This window comes from Oncorhynchus mykiss, chromosome 2 (genome assembly GCF_013265735.2).
Source record: "Oncorhynchus mykiss isolate Arlee chromosome 2, USDA_OmykA_1.1, whole genome shotgun sequence".
In the NCBI taxonomy this organism is placed as follows: domain Eukaryota; kingdom Metazoa; phylum Chordata; class Actinopteri; order Salmoniformes; family Salmonidae; genus Oncorhynchus; species Oncorhynchus mykiss.
In genome coordinates this window covers 4,575,018-4,602,806 of record NC_048566.1, presented here as the reverse complement: position 1 = coordinate 4,602,806, position 27,789 = coordinate 4,575,018, and the positions used below count along the sequence as shown (strand labels likewise).

Genomic DNA, 27,789 nt, shown 5'->3' with positions numbered 1-27,789 from the left:
TGATCGTTTTCTCCCTAAAATATACAAAATATCATCGGTTACATATTATTCACCGAAAATGTACTAGTTATCCATTCAGGATTTCAAGAACAGATTTACAATTTGGACACAGGAACGGAGTTCTTTTATCCATGTTTCGACTCAATACAACGCTGCACCATCTGCTCACATTGGGGGTCAATCTGGAATGATGTGCTCGTAATTCAAGTACTATGTCCAGTTTTACCAAATCTGCCCAGGTAATACTTTATTTTTTATACGTAATTGTATTTAGAACCAGCATTAAATGTGTAAATGTGTCAGTTATATGCAAAACTCATCGCTATCCGATGGTACATGTAGCTAACGTTAGCTAATCTCTTTATTAATCGTAGTCTTAAATTACAGTGGGATCTTTTCTTGCAATGATTTATTGTATTAATATAATCCGTGTGCCCAAGCCAGCCTGCAGCTACATGTTTGTGGCTTGAGAGCTGACAACTGTGTGTTGATGAGGGAAGCTGTGCCACTACTGTGTCTGAAACTCTGAATTGACTTGATCTCTCTCTCTGTTCCCCCGTATTCAGCAATGGGCTACATTTGCCAGGTCGTGGTACCTGATAGACGCTCGAATGCAGCCTCCAGGGAAGATTGCCACTATGTGTGCAATCAGGCTACAGGGGAAACACAAACCTATCTACCATGCACTGAGTAAGTAGACAGCTAGCTAGTATGCCCGTTTTAGAAATGATGTGTTTTCCTGAATGTGTGTGACTGTGCAATACAGTCTGCAGTTGATTTGAGTATTTAATTTTAGGTTTTCTTCACAGCCAGCCAGGACATATTGTTTGTGGCCATAACAATGACCACATGGTGGCGCTAAAGTATCACTGTGAAACCAATAGACCCCAACCATGCACATAACCAGAAGGCATAGTACCCACACACCACTTATTTTTCATCAACTGCCTTCAGCATTCCTTCAAAACCTGTGTCTATTCACACTAATTTGATTTGACTGTGAGGTGAATGCCTCGTCACCTGATGTGAAGGTCTATGTGTGGACAGGGACCCCGAGGGACATGTGTAACCTTTAACCAGGCAAGTCAGTTAACAAACTCTTATTTACAATGACGACCTACCCTGGCCAAACCCGGCCAACGCTGGGGCAATTGTGTGCCGCCCTATGGGACTCCCAATGTGAAACAGCCTGGATTCGAACCTGGTACTATAGTATCGCCTCTTGCACTGAGATACAGTGCCTTGCGCCACTCGGCAGCCCCTCGGGATAGATAACCATGTCCGTTACTTTCCCCTCATCCCTGGAGCTGTGCTCTGTTAACGGTTGTGTGTGGGCAGGGACCCTGAGGGATGGAGAACCCTGTCCATTACTTTCCCCTCATCCCTGGAGCTGTGCTCTGTTAACGGTTGTGTGTGGGCAGGGACCCTGAGGGATGGAGAACCCTGTCCATTACTTTCCCCTCATCCCTGGAGCTGTGCTCTGTTAACGGTTGTGTGTGGGCAGGGACCCTGAGGGATGGAGAACCCTGTCCATTACTTTCCCCTCATCCCTGGAGCTGTGCTCTGTTAACGGTTGTGTGTGGGCAGGGACCCTGAGGGATGGAGAACCCTGTCCATTACTTTCCCCTCATCCCTGGAGCTGTGCTCTGTTAACGGTTGTGTGTGGGCAGGGACCCTGAGGGATGGAGAACCCTGTCCATTACTTTCCTCTCATCCCTGGAGCTGTGCTCTGTTAACGGTTGTGTGTGGGCAGGGACCCTGAGGGATGGAGAACCCTGTCCATTACTTTCCCCTCATCCCTGGAGCTGTGCTCTGTTAACGGTTGTGTGTGGGCAGGGACCCTGAGGGATGGAGGACCCTGAGGGATGGAGAACCCTGTCCGTTACTTTCCCCTCACCCCTGGAGCTGTGCTCTGTTAACGGTTGTGTGTGGGCAGGGACCCTGAGGGATAGAGAACCATGTCCATTACTTTCCCCTCACCCCTGGAGCTGTGCTCTGTTAACGGCTGGAATCCTATTCTATGACTCTGTTTTAAATATTCTATTAAATGTTTCATGCTGGTTGTTGAATGACCATTCTAACTAAGAAGGGTTTATTCTCTTGTTTTATACAGTACCAGTCAAAAGTTTGGACACACCTACTCATTCATTTTTCTTAATTTTTTACTATTTTCTACATTGTATAATAATAGTGAAGACATCACAACTATGAAATAACACATATGGAATCCTGTAGTAACCAAACAAAGTGTTAAACAAATAAAAATATATGTTAGGTTCTTCAAAGTAGCCACCCTTTGCCTTGATGACAGCTTTTCACACTCTTGGCATTCTCTCAACCAGCGTCACCTGGAATGCTTTTCCGACAGTCTTAAAGGAGTTCCCACATATGCTGAGCACTTGTTGGCTGCTTTTCCTTCACTCTGTGGTCCAACTCATCTCAAACCATCTCAATTGGGTTGAGGTTGCTGATTGTGGAGTCCTGGTCATCTGATGTAGCACTCCATCACTCTCCTTCTTGGTAAAATAGCCCTTACACAGCCTGGAGGTGTGTTGGGCCATTGTCCTGTTGAAAAACAAATGATAGTCCCACTAAGGGCAAACCAGGCGGGATGGCGTATCACTGCAGAATGCTGTGGTAGCCATGCTGGTTAAGTGTGTTAAGTGTGCCTTGAATTCTAATTAAATCACAGACAGTGTCACCAGCTCATCCATGCTCCATTCACCTACTCTGCGTCTCAGAATGACAGAGTGGTTGGGACCAGAAATCTAAATGTTGGACTCGTCAGACCACAGGACAAATTTACAACGGTCTAATGTCCATTGCTCGTGTTTCTTCTCCTCTGAACAGTTGATGTTGAGATGTCCATTACTTGAACTCTGTGAAGCATTTATTTGGGCTGCAATTTCTGAGGCTGGTAACTAATGAACGTATCCTCTGCAGCAGAGGTAACTCTGTGTCTTCCTTTCCTGTAGTGGTCCTCATGAGAGTCAGTTTCTTTATATCACTTGATGGTTTTTGCGACTGCACTTGAAGAAACTGTTAAAAGTTCCACTATTCTACCTGCCGTCCCTCCACTCTAACCACTAGGCTACCTGCCGTCCCTCCACTCTAACCACTAGACTACCTGCCGTCCCTCCACTCTAACCACTAGGCTACCTGCCATCCCTCCACTCTAACCACTAGGCTACCTGCCGCCCCTCCACTCTAACCACTAGGCTACCTGCCGTCGCTACACTCTAATTAGCCACTAGGCTACCTGCCGTCCCTCCACTCTAACCACTAGGCTACCTGCCGCCCCTACACTCTAACCACTAGGCTACCTGCCGTCGCTACACTCTAACCACTAGGCTACCTGCCGTCCCTACACTCTAACCACTAGGCTACCTGCCGCCCCTACACTCTAACCACTAGGCTACCTGCCGCCCCTACACTCTAACCACTAGTCTACCCTGCCGTCCCTCCACTCTAACCGCTAGGCTACCTGCCGTCGCTACACTCTAACCACTAGGCTACCTGCCGTCGCTACACTCTAACCACTAGGCTACCTGCCATCCCTACACTCTAACCACTAGGCTACCTGCCGTCGCTACACTCTAACCACTAGGCTACCTGCCGTCGCTACACTCTAACCACTAGGCTACCTGCCGTCGCTACACTCTAACCACTAGGCTACCTGCCGTCGCTACACTCTAACCACTAGGCTACCTGCCGTCCCTCCACTCTAACCACTAGGCTACCTGCCGTCCCTACACTCTAACCACTAGGCTACCTGCCTGCCCCGACACTCTAACCACTAGGCTACCTGCCGTCCCTACACTCTAACCACTAGTCTACCTGCCGTCCCTACACTCTAACCACTAGGCTACCTGCCTGCCCCTACACTCTAACCACGAGGCTACCTGCCGTCCCTACACTCTAACCACTAGGCTACCTGCCGTCCCTACACTCTAACCACTAGGCTACCTGCCGTCCCTACACTCTAACCACTAGGCTACCTGCCGTCCCTACACTCTAACCACTAGGCTACCTGCCGTCCCTACACTCTAACCACTAGGCTACCTGCCGTCCCTACACTCTAACCACTAGGCTACCTGCCGTCCCTACACTCTAACCACTAGGCTACCTGCCGTCCCTACACCCTAACCACTAGACTACCTGCCGTCCCTACACTCTAACCACGGCTACCTGCCTGACCCTACACTCTAACCACTAGACTACCTGCAGGTGGTCCTTACACTCTAACCACCTGCCGTCCCAACAGGGACCACTATTCTACCTGCCGTCCCTACACTCTAACCACTAGGCTACCTGCCGTCCCTACACTCTATCCACTAGGCTACCTGCCACCCCCACACTCTAACCACTAGGCTACCTGCCTGCCCCTACACTCTAACCACTAGGCTACCTGCCGTCCCTACACTCTAACCACTAGTCTACCTGCCGTCCCTACACTCTAACCACTAGGCTACCTGCCGTCCCTACACTCTAACCACTAGGCTACCTGCCTGCCCCTACACTCTAACCACTAGGCTACCTGCCGTCCCTACACTCTAACCACTAGGCTACCTGCCGTCCCTACACTCTAACCACTAGGCTACCTGCCGTCCCTACACTCTAACCACTAGGCTACCTGCCGTCCCTACACTCTAACCACTAGGCTACCTGCCGTCCCTACACTCTAACCACTAGGCTACCTGCCGTCCCTACACTCTAACCACTAGGCTACCTGCCGTCCCTACACTCTAACCACTAGGCTACCTGCCGTCCCTACACTCTAACCACTAGGCTACCTGCCGTCCCTACACCCTAACCACTAGACTACCTGCCGTCCCTACACTCTAACCACTCGGCTACCTGCCGTCCCTACACTCTAACCACTAGTCTACCCTGCCGTCCCTACACTCTAACCACTAGGCTACCTGCCGTCTCTACACTCTAACCACTAGGTGACCTGCCGTCCCTACACTCTAACCACTAGTCTACCCTGCCGTCCCTACACTCTAACCACTAGGCTACCTGCCGTCCCTACACTCTAACCACTCGGCTACCTGCCGTCCCTACATTCTAACCACTCGGCTACCTGCCGTCCCTACACTCTAACCACTAGGCTACCTGCCGTCCCTACACTCTAACCACTAGGCTACCTGCCGTCCCTACACTCTAACTACTAGGCTACCTGCCGTCCCTACACTCTAACCACTAGGCTACCTGCCGTCCCTACACTCTAACCACTAGGCTACCTGCCGTCCCTACACTCTAACCACTAGGCTACCTGCCGTCCCTACACTCTAACCACTAGGCTACCTGCCGTCCCTACACTCTAACCACTAGGCTACCTGCCGTCCCTACACTCTAACCACTAGACTACCTGCCGTCCCTACACTCTAACCACTAGGCTACCTGCCTGACCCTACACTCTAACCACTAGACTACCTGCAGGTGGTCCTTACACTCTAACCACCTGCCGTCCCAACAGGGACCACTATTCTACCTGCCGTCCCTACACTCTAACCACTAGGCTACCTGCCGTCCCTCCACTCTAACCACTAGGCTACCTGCCGTCCCTACACTCTAACCACTAGGCTACCTGCCGTCCCTACACTCTAACCACTAGGCTACCTGCCGTCCCTACACTCTAGCCTCTAGGCTGCCTGCCGTCCCTACACTCTAACCACTAGGCTACCTGCCGTCCCTACACTCTAACCACTAGTCTACCCTGCCGTCCCTCCACTCTAACCACTAGGCTACCTGCCGTCCCTACACTCTAACCACTAGGCTACCTGCCGTCCCTACACTCTAACCACTAGGCTACCTGCCGTCCCTACACTCTAACCACTAGGCTACCTGCCGTCCCTACACTCTAACCACTAGGCTACCTGCCGTCGCTACACTCTAACCACTAGGCTTCCTGCCGTCCCTACACTCTAACCACTAGACTACCTGCCGTCCCTACACTCTAACCACTAGGCTACCTGCCGTCCCTACACTCTAACCTCTAGGCTACCTGCCGTCCCTACACTCTAACCTCTAGGCTGCCTGCCGTCCCTACACTCTAACCACTAGGCTTCCTGCCGTCCCTACACTCTAACCACTAGACTACCTGCCGTCCCTACACTCTAACCACTAGGCTACCTGCCGTCCCTACACTCTAACCTCTAGGCTGCCTGCCGTCCCTCCACTCTAACCACTAGGCTACCTGCCGTCCCTCCACTCTAACCACTAGGCAACCTGCCGTCCCTACACTCTAACCACTAGGCTACCTGCCGTCGCTACACTCTAACCACTAGGCTACCTGCCGTCCCTACACTCTAACCACTAGGCTACCTGCCGTCCCTACACTCTAACCACTAGGCTACCTGCCGTCCCTACACTCTAACCTCTAGGCTGCCTGCCGTCCCTCCACTCTAACCACTAGGCTACCTGCCGTCCCTACCCTCTAACCACTAGGCTACCTGCCGTCCCTACCCTCTAACCACTAGGCTACCTGCCGTCCCTACACTCTACCCACTAGGCTACCTGCCGTCCCTACACTCTAACCACTAGGCTACCTGCTGTCCCTACACTCTAACCACGAGGCTACCTGACTGCCCCTACACTCTAACCACTAGGCTACCTGCAAGTCAACCACTTAGTCATCTATCATTCTCTGCCCATTATATCTAATTCAGAAACCACCTTTTTGTTGTGGTGGCAGGCAGTCAAATGATGATTATTTTCCTGCCTTCCTTGATAATCTTTTGAAAGGAGCTAAAAGATGTCAGCAAAATATGTTTCTTTGGAGTTTGTGATGTTTTCTAATGAGCACGTGTCTCTGTGTTCCTCAGGTGATGTTGGAGACCATGTAGTAGTCATGAACAGCAGACACATAGCCTTCTCTGGGAACAAATGGGAGCAGAAGATGTACTCCTCTCACACCCAGTAAGGCCTCAGACTGTCTGTCTGGTACACATGGAATTAACCAGTGAACACAAACGAGTGTTATTCTGTACCTGTGTTTACTCACCAATCAAGAAGAACTTTGTTGAAGACATGGAGCATGTGAACTGATCTGTGTAATGAGTGATGTGGTTGACTAGGCCTATGTGTGTAGAGGGATGTGGTTGACTAGGCCTATGTGTGTAGAGGGATGTGGTTGACTAGGCCTATGTGTGTAATGAGTGATGTGGTTGACTAGGCCTATGTGTGTAGAGTGATGTGGTTGACTAGGCCTATGTGTGTAGAGTGATGTGGTTGACTAGGCCTGTGTGTAGAGTGATGTGGTTGACTAAGCCTATGTGTGTAATGAGTGATGTGGTTGACTAGGCCTATGTGTGTAGAGTGATGTGGTTGACTAAGCCTATGTGTGTAATGAGTGATGTGGTTGACTAGGCCTATGTGTGTAGAGTGATGTGGTTGACTAAGCCTATGTGTGTAGAGTGATGTGGTTGACTAGGCCTATGTGTGTAGAGTGATGTGGTTGACTAGGCCTATGTGTGTAGAGTGATGTGGTTGACTAAGCCTATGTGTGTAGAGTGATGTGGTTGACTAGGCCTATGTGTGTAGAGTGATGTGGTTGACTAGGCCTATGTGTGTAGAGTGATGTGGTTGACTAGGCCTATGTGTGTAGAGTGATGTGGTTGACTAGGCCTATGTGTGTAGAGTGATGTGGTTGACTAGGCCTATGTGTGTAATGAGTGATGTGGTTGACTAGGCCTATGTGTGTAGAATGATGTGGTTGACTAGGCCTATGTGTGTAGAGTGATGTGGTTGACTAGGCCTATGTGTGTAGAATGATGTGGTTGACTAGGCCTATGTGTGTAGAGTGATGTGGTTGACTAGGCCTATGTGTGTAATGAGTGATGTGGTTGACTAGGCCTATGTGTGTAGAGTGATGTGGTTGACTAGGCCTATGTGTGTAGAGTGATGTGGTTGACTAGGCCTATGTGTGTAATGAGTGATGTGGTTGACTAAGCCTATGTGTGTAATGAGTGATGTGGTTGACTAGGCCTATGTGTGTAATGAGTGATGTGGTTGACTAGGCCTATGTGTGTAGAGTGATGTGGTTGACTAGGCCTATGTGTGTAGAGTGATGTGGTTGACTAGGCCTATGTGTGTAGAGTGATGTGGTTGACTAAGCCTATGTGATGTGGTTGACTAGGCCTATGTGTGTAGAGTGATGTGGTTGACTAGGCCTATGTGTGTAGAGTGATGTGGTTGACTAGGCCTATGTGTGTAGAGTGATGTGGTTGACTAAGCCTATGTGATGTGGTTGACTAGGCCTATGTGATGTGGTTGACTAGGCCTGTGTGTAGAGTGATGTGGTTGACTAGGCCTATGTGTGTAGAGTTGGTTGTCATACAAAAGTGTGTCTTCCTCTAAATCCAGTCTTGTTTCTTTCCCAAAGGTACCCGGGTGGATTTAAACAAGTCACAGCCACCCAGCTACATTTGAAAGACCCCAAAGCGGTAAGTATTGAGAGTCCGTTTATTAGGTACACTCGTCTAGTACCGAGTCGCACTCCACCCTTTGCCTCCAGAACAGCCAGAATTCTTCGGGAACATTCCACAGGGATGTTGGTCCATGTTGACGCGATGGCATCACGCAGTTGCTGCAGATTCGATGGCGGTACACCACAGCAACCAGCCTGTACCATTGACACCATCAGGACTCTGATTGGCCATCGGCTTGACTCCACATAAACCGCGATTCGTCGGACCAGGGAATGTTTTTCCACTTCTCAAGTGTTGGTGATCATGTCCCCACTGGAGACACTTCTCCTTGTGTTTAGCTGATAGGAGTGGAACCCGGTGTGGTCATCTGCTGCAACAGTCCATCCATGACAGGGAGCGACGAGATGAGCGTTCTGAGATGCTGTTCAACACACCACTGTTGTACTTATTTGTCTGTTTGTGGCCTGCCTGTTGGCTTGCACCATTCTTCTCCTTCTCCTTCCACCTCTCTCATCAACCAGCTGGTTTACAGGACTGCAGCTGACTGGATGTTTTGTGTTTGTCGCTCCGTTTCCCAGTAAACTCTAGACGTTGTCATGTGTGAAAAGCCCAGGAATGCGGCCATTTCTGAGGTACTGGTGGGTCCGGCGAGCCTGGTACCGACGATCATACCGCGCTCAAAGTCGCTGAGGTCACTGGTTTTGCCCATTCTAACGTTCAATAGAAGGGTAACTGAATGCCTCGATGCCTGTCTGCCTGCTTTATAGAGCCAGCCACAGCCACGTCACGACTCAATGTCTGTAGGAGCGATCCGTTTACATGAACAGGATGGTGTACCTAATAAACTGACCGGTGAGTTAACTACTGTTTTATTGGTGGGGCCACTGCAGTCTGTTTGGAAACACTGAATCAACACTGTCCTCTCAGGCGTACCTGTACAGTAACTTCAGCCTTTAAAGTTTCATTCCTAGGCCGGGATGAAGCTGCATTTCATAAAAATGTCCGAATTGCATGTCGTTCAGGACAGCAGTTGCATTTTGCATTGCTGTTATGTATCGATGTTCATGTGGTGAAATATGAGCTGTCCCACAGTTGTGTGACGTGTTTTGTCTATAAAGGTTACAAATGGCCCGCTGGTGTGAGAGAGAGAGAGAGAGAGAGAGAGAGAGAGAGAGAGAGAGAGAGAGAGAATGAATTATGGTGTAATGAATTGTCTGTCCTTGTAAGTCTCCCGTCCCTCTGGTTCCAGAGGGGGAGTGTTCTCCTGCAGGATCATCAGGGAGGATTTCAGACAGAGACACTTGTGTATTATCACAGACACACAGGATCTCTGCTGATGCAGGTCTGTCAGACGATTAGACCTTTAGGAGAATGTCTGCTGTAAATCTGGGGAAAGGCCTAGCTGGGTGTGCAGGAAGATAAAGGAACAGCAGCACAGCTTATTTATACAACCCAGAGATTCACTTTTTCAAGGAATAAAACTAAACCCATTTCAGGTTAAATTCAGCTATATATGTTTTCTCTCCTCTCTGCCTTGCTCTTATTTAGATGGATGGTCTTAATTATGTTTTAGTGTATACTTTTTGTTTGTGTTGCCTCACATACATGAATGTTTCAACAGTGCCATCCCAAGTGGTTCACTGAGGAAATGTACCTGTAGCTAAGCCCAAATATATATATATATATATATATTAAATGTACCTTTAGCTAGGCCCACATATTAATTAATATATATATATATATATATATTAATTACATGTACCTGTAGCTAGGCCCACATATTAATTTATATATATATATATTAAATGTACCTTTAGCTAGGCCCACATATTAATTAATTAATATATATATATATATATATATATATTAATTACATGTACCTGTAGCTAAGCCCACATATATATATATATTAAATGTACCTTTAGCTAGGCCCACATATTAATTAATATATATATATATATATATATATATATATATATATATATATTAATTACATGTACCTGTAGCTAAGCCCACATATTAATTTATATATATATATGAATGAAATATACCTGTAGCTAAGCCCACGTATACACTACCTTTCAGGGTCACTAAGAAATGTCCTTGTTTTTTTAAAGAAAAGCAAAAAAAAATAGTCCATTTCAAATTGATCAGAAATACAGTGTAGACATTGTTAATGTTGTAAATGACTATTGTAGCTGGAAACGGTTGGTCCATTCCCCCCCCCCCCCCCCTCCTCCTCTCTCTCCCCTCCCGTCTCCAGCCCTCCTCAGGTTCCTCTAGCACGTTACACCTCCATTAATGAGATGGATGCATGTCTCTAGCTGAGTTATTCCAACGGGGGGAGAATCTATCAGAGGTAATTGTGGGTAATGATCACGTCGGGGTGACATCCACCTTCTGTAGCCGTGGTGACGGATGGTGTCCCTATACAACACACATCCGTCTTCCACACACCACGGTCGTCATTTAACAGGAGTAGGACTGATTTAATTTTCACAGGGGATAGATATGTATGAAGGGATTAAGCTGGAAATGGTAGATGAGAGAAAGTCAAATATTAAGAGATTTTTACTTCTTTGGGACATTTGGATTTTTCTTCCCCTCACTTGGTTTTCTTATTGCAGAGGATGGATCTGAGTGGTGGACGGTTATGTAGGAATAACATGTCATTTTGATGGTTGGTTTGCCAACAGAAGGAGGGAGGGAGGGAGGGGCAGAGGAGGGACAGAGGAGGAGCAGGGAGGGGCAGAGGAGGGGCAGCTGGGAGCAGGGAGGGGCGGGGAGGGGCAGAGGATGGGCCGCTGGGAGCAGGGAGGGGCGGGGAGGGGCAGCTGGGAGCAGGGAGGGGCGAGGAGGGGCAGCTGGGAGCAGGGAGGGGCGAGGAGGGGCAGCTGGGAGCAGGGAGGGGCAGCTGGGAGCAGGGAGGGGCAGAGGAGGGGCAGCTGGGAGCAGGGAGGGGCAGAGGAGGGGCAGCTGGGAGCAGGGAGGGGCAGCTGGGAGCAGGGAGGGGCAGCTGGGAGCAGGGAGGGGCAGAGGAGGGGCAGCTGGGAGCAGAGGAGGGACAGAGGAGGGGCAGCTGGGAGCAGGGAGGGGCAGAGGAGGGGCAGCTGGGTGCAGGGAGGGGCAGAGGAGGGACAGCTGGGAGCAGGGAGGGACAGCTGGGAGCAGGGAGGGACAGCTGGGAGCAGGGAGGGGCAGCTGGGAGCAGGGAGGGGCAGAGGAGGGACAAAGGAGGGGCAGCTGGGAGCAGGGAGGGGCAGAGGAGGGGCAGCTGGGAGCAGGGAGGGGCAGCGGAGGGACAGAGGAGGGGCAGCTGGGAGCAGGGAGGGACAGAGGAGGGGCAGCTGGGAGCAGGGAGGGGCAGCGGAGGGGCAGAGGAGGGGCAGCTGGGAGCAAGGAGGGGCAGAGGAGGGGCAGAGGAGGGACAGCTGGGAGCAGGGAGGGACAGCTGGGAGCAGGGAGGGACAGCTGGGAGCAGGGAGGGGCAGCTGGGAGCAGGGAGGGGCAGAGGAGGGACAAAGGAGGGGCAGCTGGGAGCAGGGAGGGGCAGAGGAGGGGCAGCTGGGAGCAGGGAGGGGCAGCGGAGGGACAGAGGAGGGGCAGCTGGGAGCAGGGAGGGACAGAGGAGGGGCAGCTGGGAGCAGGGAGGGGCAGCGGAGGGGCAGAGGAGGGGCAGCTGGGAGCAAGGAGGGGCAGAGGAGGGGCAGCTGGGAGCAGGGAGGGGCAGAGGAGGGGCAGCTGGGAGCAGGGAGGGGCAGAGGCACATTTTATGTAAACTTTATTTAAAGTCAGTTAAGAACAAATTATTATTTACCGGGGAACAATGGGTTAACTGCCTTGTTCAGGGGCATAAGGACAGGTTTTTACCTTGTCAGCTCAGGGATTCGATCCAGCAACCTTTCGGTTACTGGCCCAACGCTCTAACCACTAGGCTACCTGCCTTCCCCGAGCTGAGCATTCAGGGTATTAGTTCAAGGATAACACCATTTTTTTCACATGACCTAAATTATTTGCTACCAGTTGGCGATCGTGACACATCGCTCCAAGAAACACTGAATATGTGTCACACCACAGAGTGAGGGAGGGATACGAGGAATAGAACCAGCTTGTTAAAATGTTAGGAGAATATTGCAGGGGTATATAAAGTTGTCTACAGGGGAGACTCTTTACTATCTAGAGAGGGTAAGGTAGAGGAGATATTACCATATTGCTTAATCTAGTACATTCTATCAGATCCACCCAAGTGTCTCTAGGGGATAGGGGTAAATAGAGGGGTTGTTTCTGGACAGGGTCATAGAGAACAGACCTGAGGGGTTTTGTACAAAGAAGAATCAATTATTTAGCCAGCTAACTTTAATGAACAACCAGAAATATCTATTGTTTTTCAGTTTCATTAAGAAAGCTAAACTTATGTGTTTTTGGATGTTGGGTAAATTAGACCATGCCCGTTTTCAAGCATATACTTCTAAAAACAAAGGAGGGAAGTTAGCTGGCTGACTCATTGATCCTGCTCAGTAGTATCCCCGCCTGGACCTAACAGGATCTCCACTGGTCACCACTGGAGACATATCAAAGGTTCAATGATGGACCTCAACCTTGTTCTTCTCCAGAGCTGTAACCATGACAACCCTGATCCAACTGTCTTATATCAAATGTCTGTGTTAGTGTCCCAAATGGCACCCTATTCCCCAGATAGTGCGCTAGGATACCCTATATAGTTCAATAGGATCCCCTATATAGTTCAATAGGATTCCCTATATAGTGATCTAGGATTCCCTATATAGTGATCTAGGATTCTCTGTATAGTGATCTAGGATTCCCTATATAGTTCAATAGGATTCCCTATATAGTGATCTAGGATTCCCTGTATAGTGATCTAGGATTCCCTATATAGTTCAATAGGATTCCCTGTATAGTGATCTAGGAATCCTTATATATTGATCTAGGATTCCCTGTATAGTGATCTAGGATTCCCTGTATCGTGATCTAGGATTCCCTGTATCGTGATCTAGGATTCCCTGTATAGTGCGCTAGGATTCCCTATATAGTTCAATTGGATTCCCTATATAGTTCAATAGGATTCCCTGTATAGTGATCTAGGATTCCCTATATAGTTCAATAGGATTCCCTGTATAGTGATCTAGGAATCCTTATATATTGATCTAGGATTCCCTGTATAGTGATCTAGGATTCCCTGTATCGTGATCTAGGATTCCCTGTATCGTGATCTAGGATTCCCTGTATAGTGCGTTAGGATTCCCTATATAGTGCGCTAGGATTCCCTATATAGTTCAATTGGATTCCCTATATAGTTCAATAGGATTCCCTGTATAGTGATCTAGGATTCCCTATATAGTGATCTAGGATTCCCTATATAGTGATCTAGGATTCCCTATATAGTTCAATAGGATTCCCTGTATAGTGATCTAGGATTCCCTGTATAGTGATCTAGGATTCCCTATATAGTGATCTAGGATTCCCTATATAGTTCAATAGGATTCCCTGTATAGTGATCTAGGATTCCCTGTATAGTGCGTTAGGATTCCCTATATAGTGCGCTAGGATTCCCTATATAGTTCAATTGGATTCCCTATATAGTTCAATAGGATTCCCTGTATAGTGATCTAGGATTCCCTGTATAGTGATCTAGGATTCCCTATATAGTGATCTAGGATTCCCTATATAGTTCAATAGGATTCCCTGTATAGTGATCTAGGATTCCCTATATAGTGATCTAGGATTCCCTATATAGTGCACTAGTGTGCCATTTAGGGACTGAATCTGAGTAGCCTATCCAAGCGCTGGATCCAGAGTCCACTCTTCTTCTATCTTCCTCTTCTTCCTGCAGATAGTGAAGCTGGCAGTGTACGGGATGCTGCCTAGGAACCTCTCCAGAAGGACCATGATGCAACGGCTACACCTCTTCCCTGAAGATGTGAGACTTGTCTTTTAAGACTTTCACATCTAATATGTGTGAAAATGAAATGAGAAGTTTTAGTAAAAAGAATGACGCCACACACGACACCTCTTCCCTGAAGATAAAATAACTGGTCTTTATTCTCCCGTTGTGGACTGAATATGTCTTGACATGTTGATTTGATTGATTTGAATTTGTTTAATCATCTTAAATGATGACACATTCAGCCAAGAACAAGCAGAACAGACATAGAAATATCAGCGATAACACAAGTCTGACTTGTTTCCAATTAACACAAGTCTGACTTGTTTCCAATAAACGCAAGTCTGACTTGTTTCCAATAAACGCGAGTCTGACTTGTTTCCAATAAACGCGAGTCTGACTTGTTTCCAATAGACGCGAGTCTGACTTGTTTCCAATAAACGCGAGTCTGACTTGTTTCCAATAAACGCAAGTCTGACTTGTTTCCAATAAACGCAAGTCTGACTTGTTTCCAATAAACGCAAGTCTGACTTGTTTCCAATAAACGCGAGTCTGACTTGTTTCCAATAAACGCGAGTCTGACTTGTTTCCAATAAACGCGAGTCTGACTTGTTTCCAATAAACGCAATTCTGACTTGTTTCCAATAAACGCAATTCTGACTTGTTTCCAATAAACGCGAGTCTGACTTGTTTCCAATAAACGCGAGTCTGACTTGTTTCCAATAAACGCGAGTCCGACTTGTTTCCAATAAACGCGAGTCCGACTTGTTTCCAATAAACGCGAGTCCGACTTGTTTCCAATAAACGCGAGTCCGACTTGTTTCCAATAAACGCGAGTCCGACTTGTTTCCAATAAACGCGAGTCCGACTTGTTTCCAATAAACGCGAGTCCGACTTGTTTCCAATAAACGCGAGTCCGACTTGTTTCCAATAAACGCAAGTCTGACTTGTTTCCAATAAACGCAAGTCTGACTTGTTTCCAATAAACGCAAGTCTGACTTGTTTCCAATAAACGCAAGTCTGACTTGTTTCCAATTAAACGCAAGTCTGACTTGTTTCCAATAAACGCGAGTCTGACTTGTTTCCATTGTGGTAAAGCATTTAGACAAGTCTAGTCTGACTCTAGCTTCTCATTATACGGTATATAAATATTAAAGTCTTATTTCCCATTGACTTGCACCTCTCTCTAACCCAGGTGTGTTTTCCCTCTGAAAAGTGAAGACACCTACAAACCTAAGACTGTGTTCCTGTCCCTGGCTAGAGCCTAGGTGCCATACAGATCCATGAAATGACTGTTGTATGTAATTGTATGGCAGGATCTTCCTGAGGACATCCTTCTAAACCTGACGGAGGAGCTGCCTCAGCCCAGAGAGATCCCTCGCAGGCTGAATGAGTACAGCCAGGAGGAGCGAGAAGCCTTCCCCACTCTGTGGACCCCGTGAGTACCTTCTTCTCCCAGTCTTCCTCCATGGACGCATACGTGCAAACACACACACACCCTCTCTCTCACATCTTCACACACACACACACCATCCTTAATCACACCCACATATCCTCACACACACACAGCTCTCTCCACCCCAGCCTGCGCTGAATCTCTAGCTCATTTAGAACAACCTGGTTTATAGAGGAACAGACTGGTTTATAGAGGAACAGCCTGGTTTATAGAGGAACAGCCTGGTTTATAGAGGAACAGACTGGTTTATAGAGGAACAGACTGGTTTATAGCGGAACAGACTGGTTTATAGAGGAACAGACTGGTTTATAGAGGAACAGACTGGTTTATAGAGGAACAGACACATACCATAGTTCCACTACAGACTGCTGTGTTCCTTCAGCCATGGCGGTGATCCATCGTTCCTCAAGTCCACAGCCTGCTATTCATATCAGCCGTGACGCAGTTAAATGCCTTATGATACTGCTCTCTACCAGAGCGGACAAATCTTTAAGCATTTTATGACCTAAATGTTACGCTAGCTTTAGCTTACCACAAACATTCAAATAACTAGTAGAAACCCAAAATAATGATTTAGTGAAGAACGGGATAAAACCTTTGTGTGTGTGTGTGTTCGTGTGAAACCTACTTCTGTTATTACCGGTAAGTAAGGATGGGAGAAGTATAGCACCGTCTTCCTCTTTATTGATGTGAGAAACGGCTTCCTGTTACCGGCCTGACAAATGACTCCATTATGATAAAGAGTCGAAACGCGATCGGTCATGTTTCTGTAGAGTTAAGTAAGTGTATGGCTCAATGAGGGGGAAATGGTGGGTCTGGGGCCATGGACTGACCTCTCATACACACACACACGCTGTAGAGTTAAGTAAGTGTATGGCTCAATGAGGGGGAAATGGTGGGTCTGGGGCCATGGACTGACCTCTCATACACACACACACACGCTGTAGAGTTAAGTAAGTGTATGGCTCAATGAGGGGGAAATGGTGGGTCTGGGGCCATGGACTGACCTCTCATACACACACACACACGCTGTAGAGTTAAGTAAGTGTATGGCTCAATGAGGGGGAAATGGTGGGTCTGGGGCCATGGACTGACCTCTCATACACACACACACACACACACGCTGTAGAGTTAAGTAAGTGTATGGCTCAATGAGGGGGAAATGGTGGGTCTGGGGCCATGGACTGACCTCTCATATACACACACACACACACACGCTGTAGAGTTAAGTAAGTGTATGGCTCAATGAGGGGGAAATGGTGGGTCTGGGGCCATGGACTGACCTCTCATACACACACACACACACACGCTGTAGAGTTAAGTAAGTGTATGGCTCAATGAGGGGGAAATGGTGGGTCTGGGGCCATGGACTGACCTCTCATACACACACACACACACACACACACACACACACACTGTAGAGTTAAGTAAGTGTATGGCTCAATGAGGGGGAAATGGTGGGTCTGGGGCCATGGACTGACCTCTCATACACACACACACACACACACACGCTGTAGAGTTAAGTAAGTGTATGGCTCAATGAGGGGGAAATGGTGGGTCTGGGGCCATGGACTGACCTCTCATACACACACACACACACACACACACGCTGTAGAGTTAAGTAAGTGTATGGCTCAATGAGGGGGAAATGGTGGGTCTGGGGCCATGGACTGACCTCTCATACACACACACACACGCTGTAGAGTTAAGTAAGTGTATGGCTCAATGAGGGGGAAATGGTGGGTCTGGGGCCATGGACTGACCTCTCATACACACACACACACACACACACGCTGTAGAGTTAAGTAAGTGTATGGCTCAATGAGGGGGAAATGGTGGGTCTGGGGCTATGGACTGACCTCTCATACACACACACACACACACACACACACACTGTAGAGTTAAGTAAGTGTATGGCTCAATGAGGGGGAAATGGTGGGTCTGGGGCCATGGACTGACCTCTCATACACACACACACACACACACACACACACGCTGTAGAGTTAAGTAAGTGTATGGCTCAATGAGGGGGAAATGGTGGGTCTGGGGCCATGGACTGACCTCTCATATACACACACACACACACACACACACGCTGTAGAGTTAAGTAAGTGTATGGCTCAATGAGGGGGAAATGGTGGGTCTGGGGCCATGGACTGACCTCTCATACACACACACACACACACACGCTGTAGAGTTAAGTAAGTGTATGGCTCAATGAGGGGGAAATGGTGGGTCTGGGGCCATGGACTGACCTCTCATACACACACACACACACACACACACACGCTGTAGAGTTAAGTAAGTGTATGGCTCAATGAGGGGGAAATGGTGGGTCTGGGGCCATGGACTGACCTCTCATACACACACACACACACACACACGCTGTAGAGTTAAGTAAGTGTATGGCTCAATGAGGGGGAAATGGTGGGTCTGGGGCCATGGACTGACCTCTCATACACACACACACACACACACACACGCTGTAGAGTTAAGTAAGTGTATGGCTCAATGAGGGGGAAATGGTGGGTCTGGGGCCATGGACTGACCTCTCATACACACACACACACACACGCTGTAGAGTTAAGTAAGTGTATGGCTCAATGAGGGGGAAATGGTGGGTCTGGGGCCATGGACTGACCTCTCATACACACACACACACACACGCTGTAGAGTTAAGTAAGTGTATGGCTCAATGAGGGGGAAATGGTGGGTCTGGGGCCATGGACTGACCTCTCTCACACACACACACACACACACACACACGCTGTAGAGTTAAGTAAGTGTATGGCTCAATGAGGGGGAAATGGTGGGTCTGGGGCCATGGACTGACCTCTCATATACACACACACACACACACACGCTGTAGAGTTAAGTAAGTGTATGGCTCAATGAGGGGGAAATGGTGGGTCTGGGGCCATGGACTGACCTCTCACACACACACACACACACACACACACGCTGTAGAGTTAAGTAAGTGTATGGCTCAATGAGGGGGAAATGGTGGGTCTGGGGCCATGGACTGACCTCTCATACACACACACACACACACACACTGTAGAGTGGTGACTGAGGACTCAAGATGGAACCCCGTTGGGATTGTTGATGTTTCTCTCAAGATTGAGACTGTGAACCTCCACTTTTTCAAACACTTGACACCCCACGTGTGTTAATGCACTTAAGATCTTTCCTTTTAAAGTCGTATTGAAACACTAGAGAGGTACTCTGTAATCAAATTCATGCTAACTTTTTACGAGGCCAGTAATTCACCCCAATGAGCAGTGGAACCGAGGAGGGTTTTATAGAGAGCAGTATGTTTATATGGGGTTTCTCTAGTAACCACCGCAGTGATTGGTCAGGACGACCCTACAGAGCATGTCCATTAAAACACATCACACAGGAAATAGACACTGACGTGATAATCAGACGGCCAGAACAGCCACTACATTACTTCCTGTCTGTAAATGAAAGGAAATTTGGAGTTTTCAACCTGACAGAAAACAGTGACATTCCAGAATTCCGTGACATCATTCTTGTAGTGTAATGTTTGGCGTACTGGGAGAAGGCTGCTGCTGCTGAGGTTCAGGGGGAATCTGCGATTCTGATCACGCATACTCAAATGGACTGCAGCTATAACTCACTTGGAATAACACAGAAGGGAGAAATGAAGCTTAACAGTGACTTGATGTAGTGTTTATAGGGTGTTAACTGGTGTCGTGGTTACAGGGTGTTAACTGGTGTAGTGGTTATAGGGTGTTAACTGGTGTAGTGGTTACAGGGTGGTTACAGGGTGTTAACTGGTGTAGTGGTTATAGGGTGTTAACTAGTGTAGTGGTTATAGGGTGTTAACTGGTGTAGTGGTTACAGGGTGGTTATAGGGTGTTAACTGGTGTAGTGGTTATAGGGTGTTAACTGGTGTCGTGGTTACAGGGTGTTAACTGGTGTAGTGGTTATAGGGTGTTAACTGGTGTAGTCGTTACAGGGTGGTTATAGGGTGTTAACTGGTGTAGTGTTTATAGGGTGTTAACTGGTGTAGTGGTTACAGGGTGGTTATAGGGTGTTAGCTGGTGTAGTGGTTACAGGGTGGTTATAGGGTGTTAACTGGTGTAGTGGTTATAGGGTGTTAGCTGGTGTAGTGGTTATAGGGTGTTAGCTGGTGTAGTGGTTACAGGGTGGTTATAGGGTGTTAACTGGTGTAGTGGTCACAGGGTGGTTACAGGGTGTTAACTGGTGTAGTGGTTACAGGGTAGTTACAGGGTGTTAACTGGTGTAGTGGTCACAGGGTGGTTACAGGGTGTTAACTGGTGTAGTGGTTATAGGGTGTTAACTGGTGTAGTGGTTACAGGGTGGTTATAGGGTGTTAACTGGTGTAGTGGTTACAGGGTGTTAACTGGTGTAGTGGTTACAGGGTAGTTACAGGGTGTTAACTGGTGTAGTGGTTACAGGGTAGTTACAGGGTGTTAACTGGTGTAGTGGTTATAGGGTGTTAAAGGTTGGTGTAGTGGTTATAGGGAGTTAACTGGTGTAGTGTTTACAGGGTGTTAACTGGTGTAGTGGTTACAGGGTGGTTACAGGGTGTTAACTGGTGTAGTGGTTACAGGGTGTTAACTGGTGTAGTGGTTATAGGGTGTTAACTGGTGTAGTGGTTATAGGGTTTTAACTGGTGTAGTGGTCACAGGGTGGTTACAGGGTGTTAACTGGTGTAGTGGTTACAGGGTAGTTACAGGGTGTTAACTGGTGTAGTGGTTACAGGGTAGTTACAGGGTGTTAACTGTTGTAGTGGTTACAGGGTAGTTACAGGGTGTTAACTGGTGTAGTGTTTATAGGGTGTTAACTGGTGTAGTGGTTATAGGGTTTTAACTGGTGTAGTGGTCACAGGGTGGTTACAGGGTGTTAACTGGTGTAGTGGTTACAGGGTAGTTACAGGGTGTTAACTGGTGTAGTGTTTATAGGGTGTTAACTGGTGTAGTGGTTACATGGTGTTAACTGGTGTAGTGGTTACAGGGTGTTAACTGGTGTAGTGGTTACAGGGTGTTAACTGGTGTAGTGGTTACAGGGTGTTAACTGGTGTAGTGGTTACAGGGCGTTAACTGGTGTAGTCGTTACAGGGTGGTTATAGGGTGTTAACTGGTGTAGTGTTTATAGGGTGTTAACTGGTGTAGTGGTTACAGGGTGTTAACTGGTGTAGTGGTTACAGGGTGTTAACTGGTGTAGTGTTTATAAGGTGTTAACTGGTGTAGTGGTTACAGGGCGTTAACTGGTGTAGTCGTTACAGGGTGGTTATAGGGTGTTAACTGGTGTAGTGGTTACATGGTGTTAACTGGTGTAGTGGTTACATGGTGTTAACTGGTGTAGTGGTTACAGGGTGTTAACTGGTGTAGTGGTTACAGGGTGTTAACTGGTGTAGTGGTTACAGGGTGTTAACTGGTGTAGTGGTTACAGGGTGTTAACTGGTGTAGTGGTTACAGGGCGTTAACTGGTGTAGTCGTTACAGGGTGGTTATAGGGTGTTAACTGGTGTAGTGGTTATAGGGTGGTTACAGGGTGTTAACTGGTGTAGTGGTTACAGGGTAGTTACAGGGTGTAGTGTTTATAGGGTGTTAACTGGTGTAGTGGTTACAGGGTGTTAACTGGTGTAGTGGTTATAGGGTGTTAACTGGTGTAGTGGTTATAGGGTGTTAACTGGTGTAGTGGTTATAGGGTGGTTACAGGGTGTTAACTGGTGTAGTGGTTATAGGGTGTTAACTGGTGTCGTGGTTACAGGGTGTTAACTGGTGTAGTGTTTATAGGGTGTTAACTGGTGTAGTGGTTACAGGGTGGTTATAGGGTGTTAACTGGTGTAGTGGTTACAGGGTGTTAACTGGTGTAGTGGTTACAGGGTGTTAACTGGTGTAGTGGTTACAGGGTGGTTATAGGGTGTTAACTGGTGTAGTGTTTATAGGGTGTTAACTGGTGTAGTGGTTTGTTTCCACAGCAGGAGAGGAGAATGGAACTATCAAAATAACGACTACTGTACTTAGTTGTTGTTATGTTGTTGGTGTTCTATAGCTAGGATAGCATCATGTTGTTGATGTTCTATAGCTAGGATAGCATCATGTTGTTGATGTTCTATAGCTAGGATAGCATCATGTTGTTGGTGGTCTATAGCTAGGATAGCATCATGTTGTTGGTGTTCTATAGCTAGGATAGCATCATGTTGTTGGTGTTCTATAGCTAGGATAGCATCATGTTGTTGGTGTTCTATAGCTAGGATAGCATCATGTTGTTGATGTTCTATAGCTAGGATAGCATCATGTTGTTGGTGTTCTATAGCTAGGATAGCATCATGTTGTTGATATTCTATAGCTAGGATAGCATCATGTTCTTGGTGTTCTATAGCTAGGATAGCATCATGTTCTTGATGTTCTATAGCTAGGATAGCATCATGTTGTTGATGTTCTATAGCTAGGATAGCATCATGTTGTTGATGTTCTATAGCTAGGATAGCATCATGTTGTTGATGTTCTATAGCTAGGATAGCATCATGTTGTTGGTGTTCTATAGCTAGGATAGCATCATGTTGTTGATATTCTATAGCTAGGATAGCATCATGTTGTTGGTGTTCTATAGCTAGGATAGCATCATGTTGTTGATATTCTATAGCTAGGCTAGCATCATGTTCTTGATGTTCTATAGCTAGGATAGCATCATGTTGTTGATATTCTATAGCTAGGATAGCATCATGTTGTTGGTGTTCTATAGCTAGGATAGCATCATGTTGTTGATATTCTATAGCTAGGCTAGCATCATGTTCTTGATGTTCTATAGCTAGGATAGCATCATGTTGTTGATATTCTATAGCTAGGCTAGCATCATGTTCTTGATGTTCTATAGCTAGGATAGCATCATGTTGTTGATATTCTATAGCTAGGCTAGCATCATGTTCTTGATGTTCTATAGCTAGGATAGCATCATGTTGTTGATATTCTATAGCTAGGCTAGCATCATGTTCTTGATGTTCTATAGCTAGGATAGCATCATGTTCTTGGTGTTCTATAGCTAGGATAGCATCATGTTGTTGATATTCTATAGCTAGGCTAGCATCATGTTCTTGATGTTCTATAGCTAGGATAGCATCATGTTCTTGGTGGTCTATAGCTAGGATAGCATCATGTTGTTGATATTCTATAGCTAGGATAGCATCATGTTGTTGGTGTTCTATAGCTAGGATAGCATCATGTTGTTGATGTTTTATAGCTAGGATAGCATCATGTTGTTGATATTCTATAGCTAGGCTAGCATCATGTTCTTGATGTTCTATAGCTAGGATAGCATCATGTTGTTGGTGTTCTATAGCTAGGATAGCATCATGTTGTTGGTGTTCTATAGCTAGGATAGCATCATGTTGTTGGTGTTCTATAGCTAGGATAGCATCATGTTATTGATGTTCCAGTTCTATAGCTAGGATAGCATCATACTTTTGATGTCCTAGTTGCAATTAGTTGCATCCGTCTGCAATCTATTGAGATGGGTCTACTCTAAGCTAAGACAAGCTCTATGGTTTCTGGAATCCACTCTGATTAGTGGCTGGTTTTTGCTCAGACATTCTCACCGACTGCCTCTGTGGCTCAGTGTAAACAATCTCTGAATAAATAGTCTGGTTAGATTTGCAAGCCCCGGTAAGCCTAATAGAAATGGGATTGGCATCATCGTAAATATGTATTTACCTCATGTAGTCTGTGGCGGGTTGAGACAGCCAGGCCCACTATATTCTCCCCCAGGAGTGAAGTATGATGTGTCTCAGTGAGTAGCTCTGCCCCTGATTCAGTGGCACTTTTCCACTTTTGTTAATGTGGTGAGGCACGTTGCCCAGCCAAGGCTACGGTGCCAGGCTCAGTCACTGTGAGGGATGGTCTGCCAGCCTCCCTGCCCTGAAACATAGCCTGTTATACTGTGGCCTTCATTTCTAACCCACTGTGAGCTATACTGTAGCTAGGGAGGCTGCCTCACTGTGAAGGATGGCTAGCTAGACCTGCCCTGAACCGCAGGCTGCTATACTGTGGCCTCACTGTGAAGGATGGCTAGCTAGACCTGCCCTGAACCGTAGGCTGCTATACTGTGTCCTCACTGTGAAGGATGGCTAGCTAGACCTGCCCTGAACCGCAGGCTGCTATACTGTGGCCTCACTGTGAAGGATGGCTAGCTAGACCTGCCCTGAACCGCAGGCTGCTATACTGTGGCCTCACTGTGAAGGATGGCTAGCTAGACCTGCCCTGAACCGCAGGCTGCTATACTGTGGCCTCACTGTGAAGGATGGATAGCTAGACTTGCCCTGAACCGCAGGCTGCTATACTGTGGCCTCACTGTGAAGGATGGCTAGCTAGACCTTCCCTGAACCGCAGGTTGCTATACTGTGGCCTCACTGTGAAGGATGGCTAGCTAGACCTGCCCTGAACCGCAGGTTGCTATACTGTGGCCTCACTTTGAAGGATGGCTAGCTAGACCTGCCCTGAAGGAGGAGCCCCAGACGTACAGTCACTAGCTATAGAAAGGAGGAGCCCCAGACGTACAGTCACTAGCTATAGAAAGGAGGAGCCCCAGACATACAGTCACTAGCTATTGAAAGGAGGAGCCCCAGACGTACAGTCACTAGCTATTGAAAGGAGGAGCCCCAGACGTACAGTCACTAGCTATAGAAAGGAGGAGCCCCAGACGTACAGTCACTAGCTATAGAAAGGAGGAGCCCCAGACGTACAGTCACTAGCTATAGAAAGGAGGAGCCCCAGACATACAGTCACTAGCTATTGAAAGGAGGAGCCCCAGACATACAGTCACTAGCTATAGAAAGGAGGAGCCCCAGACGTACAGTCACTAGCTATTGAAAGGAGGAGCCCCAGACGTACAGTCACTAGCTATTGAAAGGAGGAGCCCCAGACGTACAGTCACTAGCTATTGAAAGGAGGAGCCCCAGACGTACAGTCACTAGCTATAGAAAGGATACACCTGTACCCGACCGCGTTTTCCCAGTTGATTGCCTTTCCGTCTGGAATGTATATGATCTACTCCTCCATTTCAACGTGAAAAGCCCGTCTAGACATATGTATCACACTTATAAGGTAGCCTACATTTCAATCAACACTAACCCTGTAGCTAACCCAGCTCACTCAAATTAATTACATTCATGGAATTTCTTTTTTTTTGGTTTAGCGAGCAATATTTTCCAAAAGAAGATTAAATTGACATTTGTCACGACCCTCACGTTTTTCCATCCAGTGAGGAAATGTAGCCTTTTTATTTAATTCCCCTCACTTTGCGTGCGAATATCATCAATCATCAAGTTAATTGTCCCAATCCTACCTTTCTCATGACATTACACAAAGTCTGTGTCCCAAAAGGGCACCCTTTTCCCTATGTAGTGCCCTACTTTTGACCTGGGCCTTTTTATAAAGGGAACCGGGTGCCATTTTGGAACGTGTCATTCAAGGTAAGAGCAGAACATGTGTCCTAAAGCTGTGTTCTATTAGGGTTTTTTACTGCTGCTGAGAAGTGCTGTTTTTAATACGAAGACCAACTTAAAGGAGGAGACTTTATGAAACTTGTTAACAATCCTTTTTTTAAAGATGTTTTTTTTATTTTCTCAAAGACTTGAGCAGAGACGGTCCTTTTCTTTCACATGAAAACGTTGAGATGAATAGTGTGATGTCTGGTGGGTGAAACATCACCTCAGGGGGTTTCCATTTTAAAATAGGGAGTAGGCTCCAAGTTTAAATCTTTATACAGTAGCACCGTGTTCAAGGAACACTCCACGTTCAGAAAGAAAACGTCAAGGGGACAATAAAAACCCTAAATGTAATTGATGATAGAACACATTTTAATGATCTAGACTTGGAAACAAAACAGTGATTTTTATCTGTCAACCTGTCTATACAGACGGGAGTCTGAGAAAGAATAGGGAATCTGTTTCAGGCAACAACTCCACTTTGTAAACTACATTTCCCATAGTACTCTGCTCATCAGTGTATCTCACCCTAGCAGTCATCAGAATATAGCCCCTTCAGGACAGTGTCCACCCTAGCAGTCATCAGAATATAGCCCTGTCAGGACACTGTCAGCCCTAGCAGTCATCAGAATATAGCCCCGTCAGGACACTGTCAGCCCTAGCAGTCATCAGTATATAGCCCCGTCAGGACAGTGTCAGCCCTAGCAGTCATCAGTATATAGCCCTGTCAGGACACTGTCAGCCCTAGCAGTCATCAGAATATAGCCCTGTCAGGATACTGTCAGCCCTAGCAGTCATCAGTATATAGCCCCGTCAGGACAGTGTCCGCCCTAGCAGTCATCAGTATATAGTCCTGTCAGGACACTGTCAGCCCTAGCAGTCATCGGTATATAGTCCTGTCCACCCTAGCAGTCATCAGTATATAGTCCTGTCAGGACAGTGTCAGCCCTAGCAGTCATCAGTATATAGTACTGTCAGCCCTAGCAGTCATCAGTATATAGTACTGTCAGCCCTAGCAGTCATCAGAATATAGCCCCGTCAGGACAGTGTCCGCCCTAGCAGTCATCGGTATATAGTCCTGTCAGGACACTGTCAGCCCTAGCAGTCATCAGTATATAGTACTGTCCGCCCTAGCAGTCATCAGTATATAGTACTGTCAGCCCTAGCAGTCATCAGTATATAGCCCTGTCAGGACAGTGTCCGCCCTAGCAGTCATCAGTATATAGTCCTGTCCACCCTAGCAGTCATCAGTATATAGTCCTGTCAGGACACTGTCCACCCTAGCAGTCATCAGAATATAGTCCTGTCAGGACACTGTCCACCCTAGCAGTCATCAGAATATAGCCCTGTCAGGACACTGTCCAGCCTAGCAGTCATCAGAATATAGCCCTGTCAGGACACTGTCCACCCTAGCAGTCATCAGTATATAGTACTGTCAGCCCTAGCAGTCATCAGTATATAGTCCTGTCAGGACAGTGTATTGTGATAAATGATGTGTTTCTCTGTTTACTGATCTAATCTTAAGAACCAATCAGTGAGCCCATTCAGGCCTGGAATTCCAGCGATGTAATTGACCTCTGGTGATGTTCAAGGTCAAACCAATCCTGGCCCTTTTTATTAAAGACCTAGTTGATATTCACTGACTGACATCACATCAACACTCACCAAGCACTCTGGACATGGTCTTAATCTAATACCGTCAACACATACTAATGTAATACAATATAAAGTTGTTTGTTGTGAATAGTAGAGCTACTTTACTTAGTAATAACTGTCTTCTGTTTCTGCTTTAAGACCATATTGTTTACATGATAGTTACCACGGTGATATTTCATTCAACCTTCTACAGGTTATTCTTATTGAGATGACATTTATGTTGCTGTTCTACATGACTGAGTTGTAATGTCCGTGTTGTTCTATCTGCAGACCTGAAGACTACAGGATGAAGTGATCCATCAGAAGGCTGTTGCTAGGCGCCTTCTTCTTCTTCTGTCCTGTTACTTGTACTGGCATTTACATCCTGGTGACATTTACTGTACACACCACAAACCTTTTTCTGTCGTCCCAAATAATGTACAAAAATAAAACTAGTTCTCTTGTCAACCGTTTTGTTTTTCTTTTTTTTCCGTGAGAATAAATCATGATGTATATTTCATTCTTTCTGTGGTGAAAGTTTGATGAGTTAAAAAAAATAGACTTTCGTGTGTTTCATTCAACCTCAGCTGCAGTGAGAGATTAATTGAATGAGTCCCAAACGGTCCCCTATTCCCTGTTTAGTGCACTACTTTAGACCAGGGCTCTGATCAAAAGTAGTGCACTATACAGGGATTAGGGTGCCAGTTGGGACTCGAGCATCGGCTGCGGTCAGCTGCCTTTTTAGTTGTGTTTGAGAGAATATTAAAGTGGAGATTCTTTGCCTTACCAGCCACAGACCATTTCTGCAGTCTCTTCTGAAGTCTGATCTCTCCTCTAATTCGACCACACTTCGACCTTAATTGATTCCAGATGCCTCTGAGACCTAT

General features: G+C 46.9%; 1 protein-coding gene across 2 annotated transcripts; it reads left to right on the top strand.

Moving 5' to 3' along the window:
• The first annotated feature begins 9 nt into the window (after window positions 1-9).
• On the top strand, window positions 10-27,370 carry mrpl13 (mitochondrial ribosomal protein L13). Of its 2 annotated transcripts, XM_036935578.1 has the most exons (7): window positions 10-239; window positions 567-690; window positions 6,828-6,921; window positions 8,387-8,447; window positions 14,284-14,370; window positions 15,651-15,772; window positions 27,194-27,370. In XM_036935578.1, exons 1-7 carry the CDS (start codon window positions 213-215, stop codon window positions 27,216-27,218), a joined length of 540 nt encoding a protein of 179 aa, XP_036791473.1. In that variant the 5' UTR covers window positions 10-212; the 3' UTR covers window positions 27,219-27,370. The 2 variants fall into 2 exon arrangements, with proteins under 2 accessions (XP_036791473.1, XP_036791483.1); XM_036935588.1 differs by lacking the exon at window positions 27,194-27,370 and having other exon boundaries at window positions 91-239; window positions 15,651-15,776.
• The last annotated feature ends 419 nt before the right edge of the window (window positions 27,371-27,789 follow it).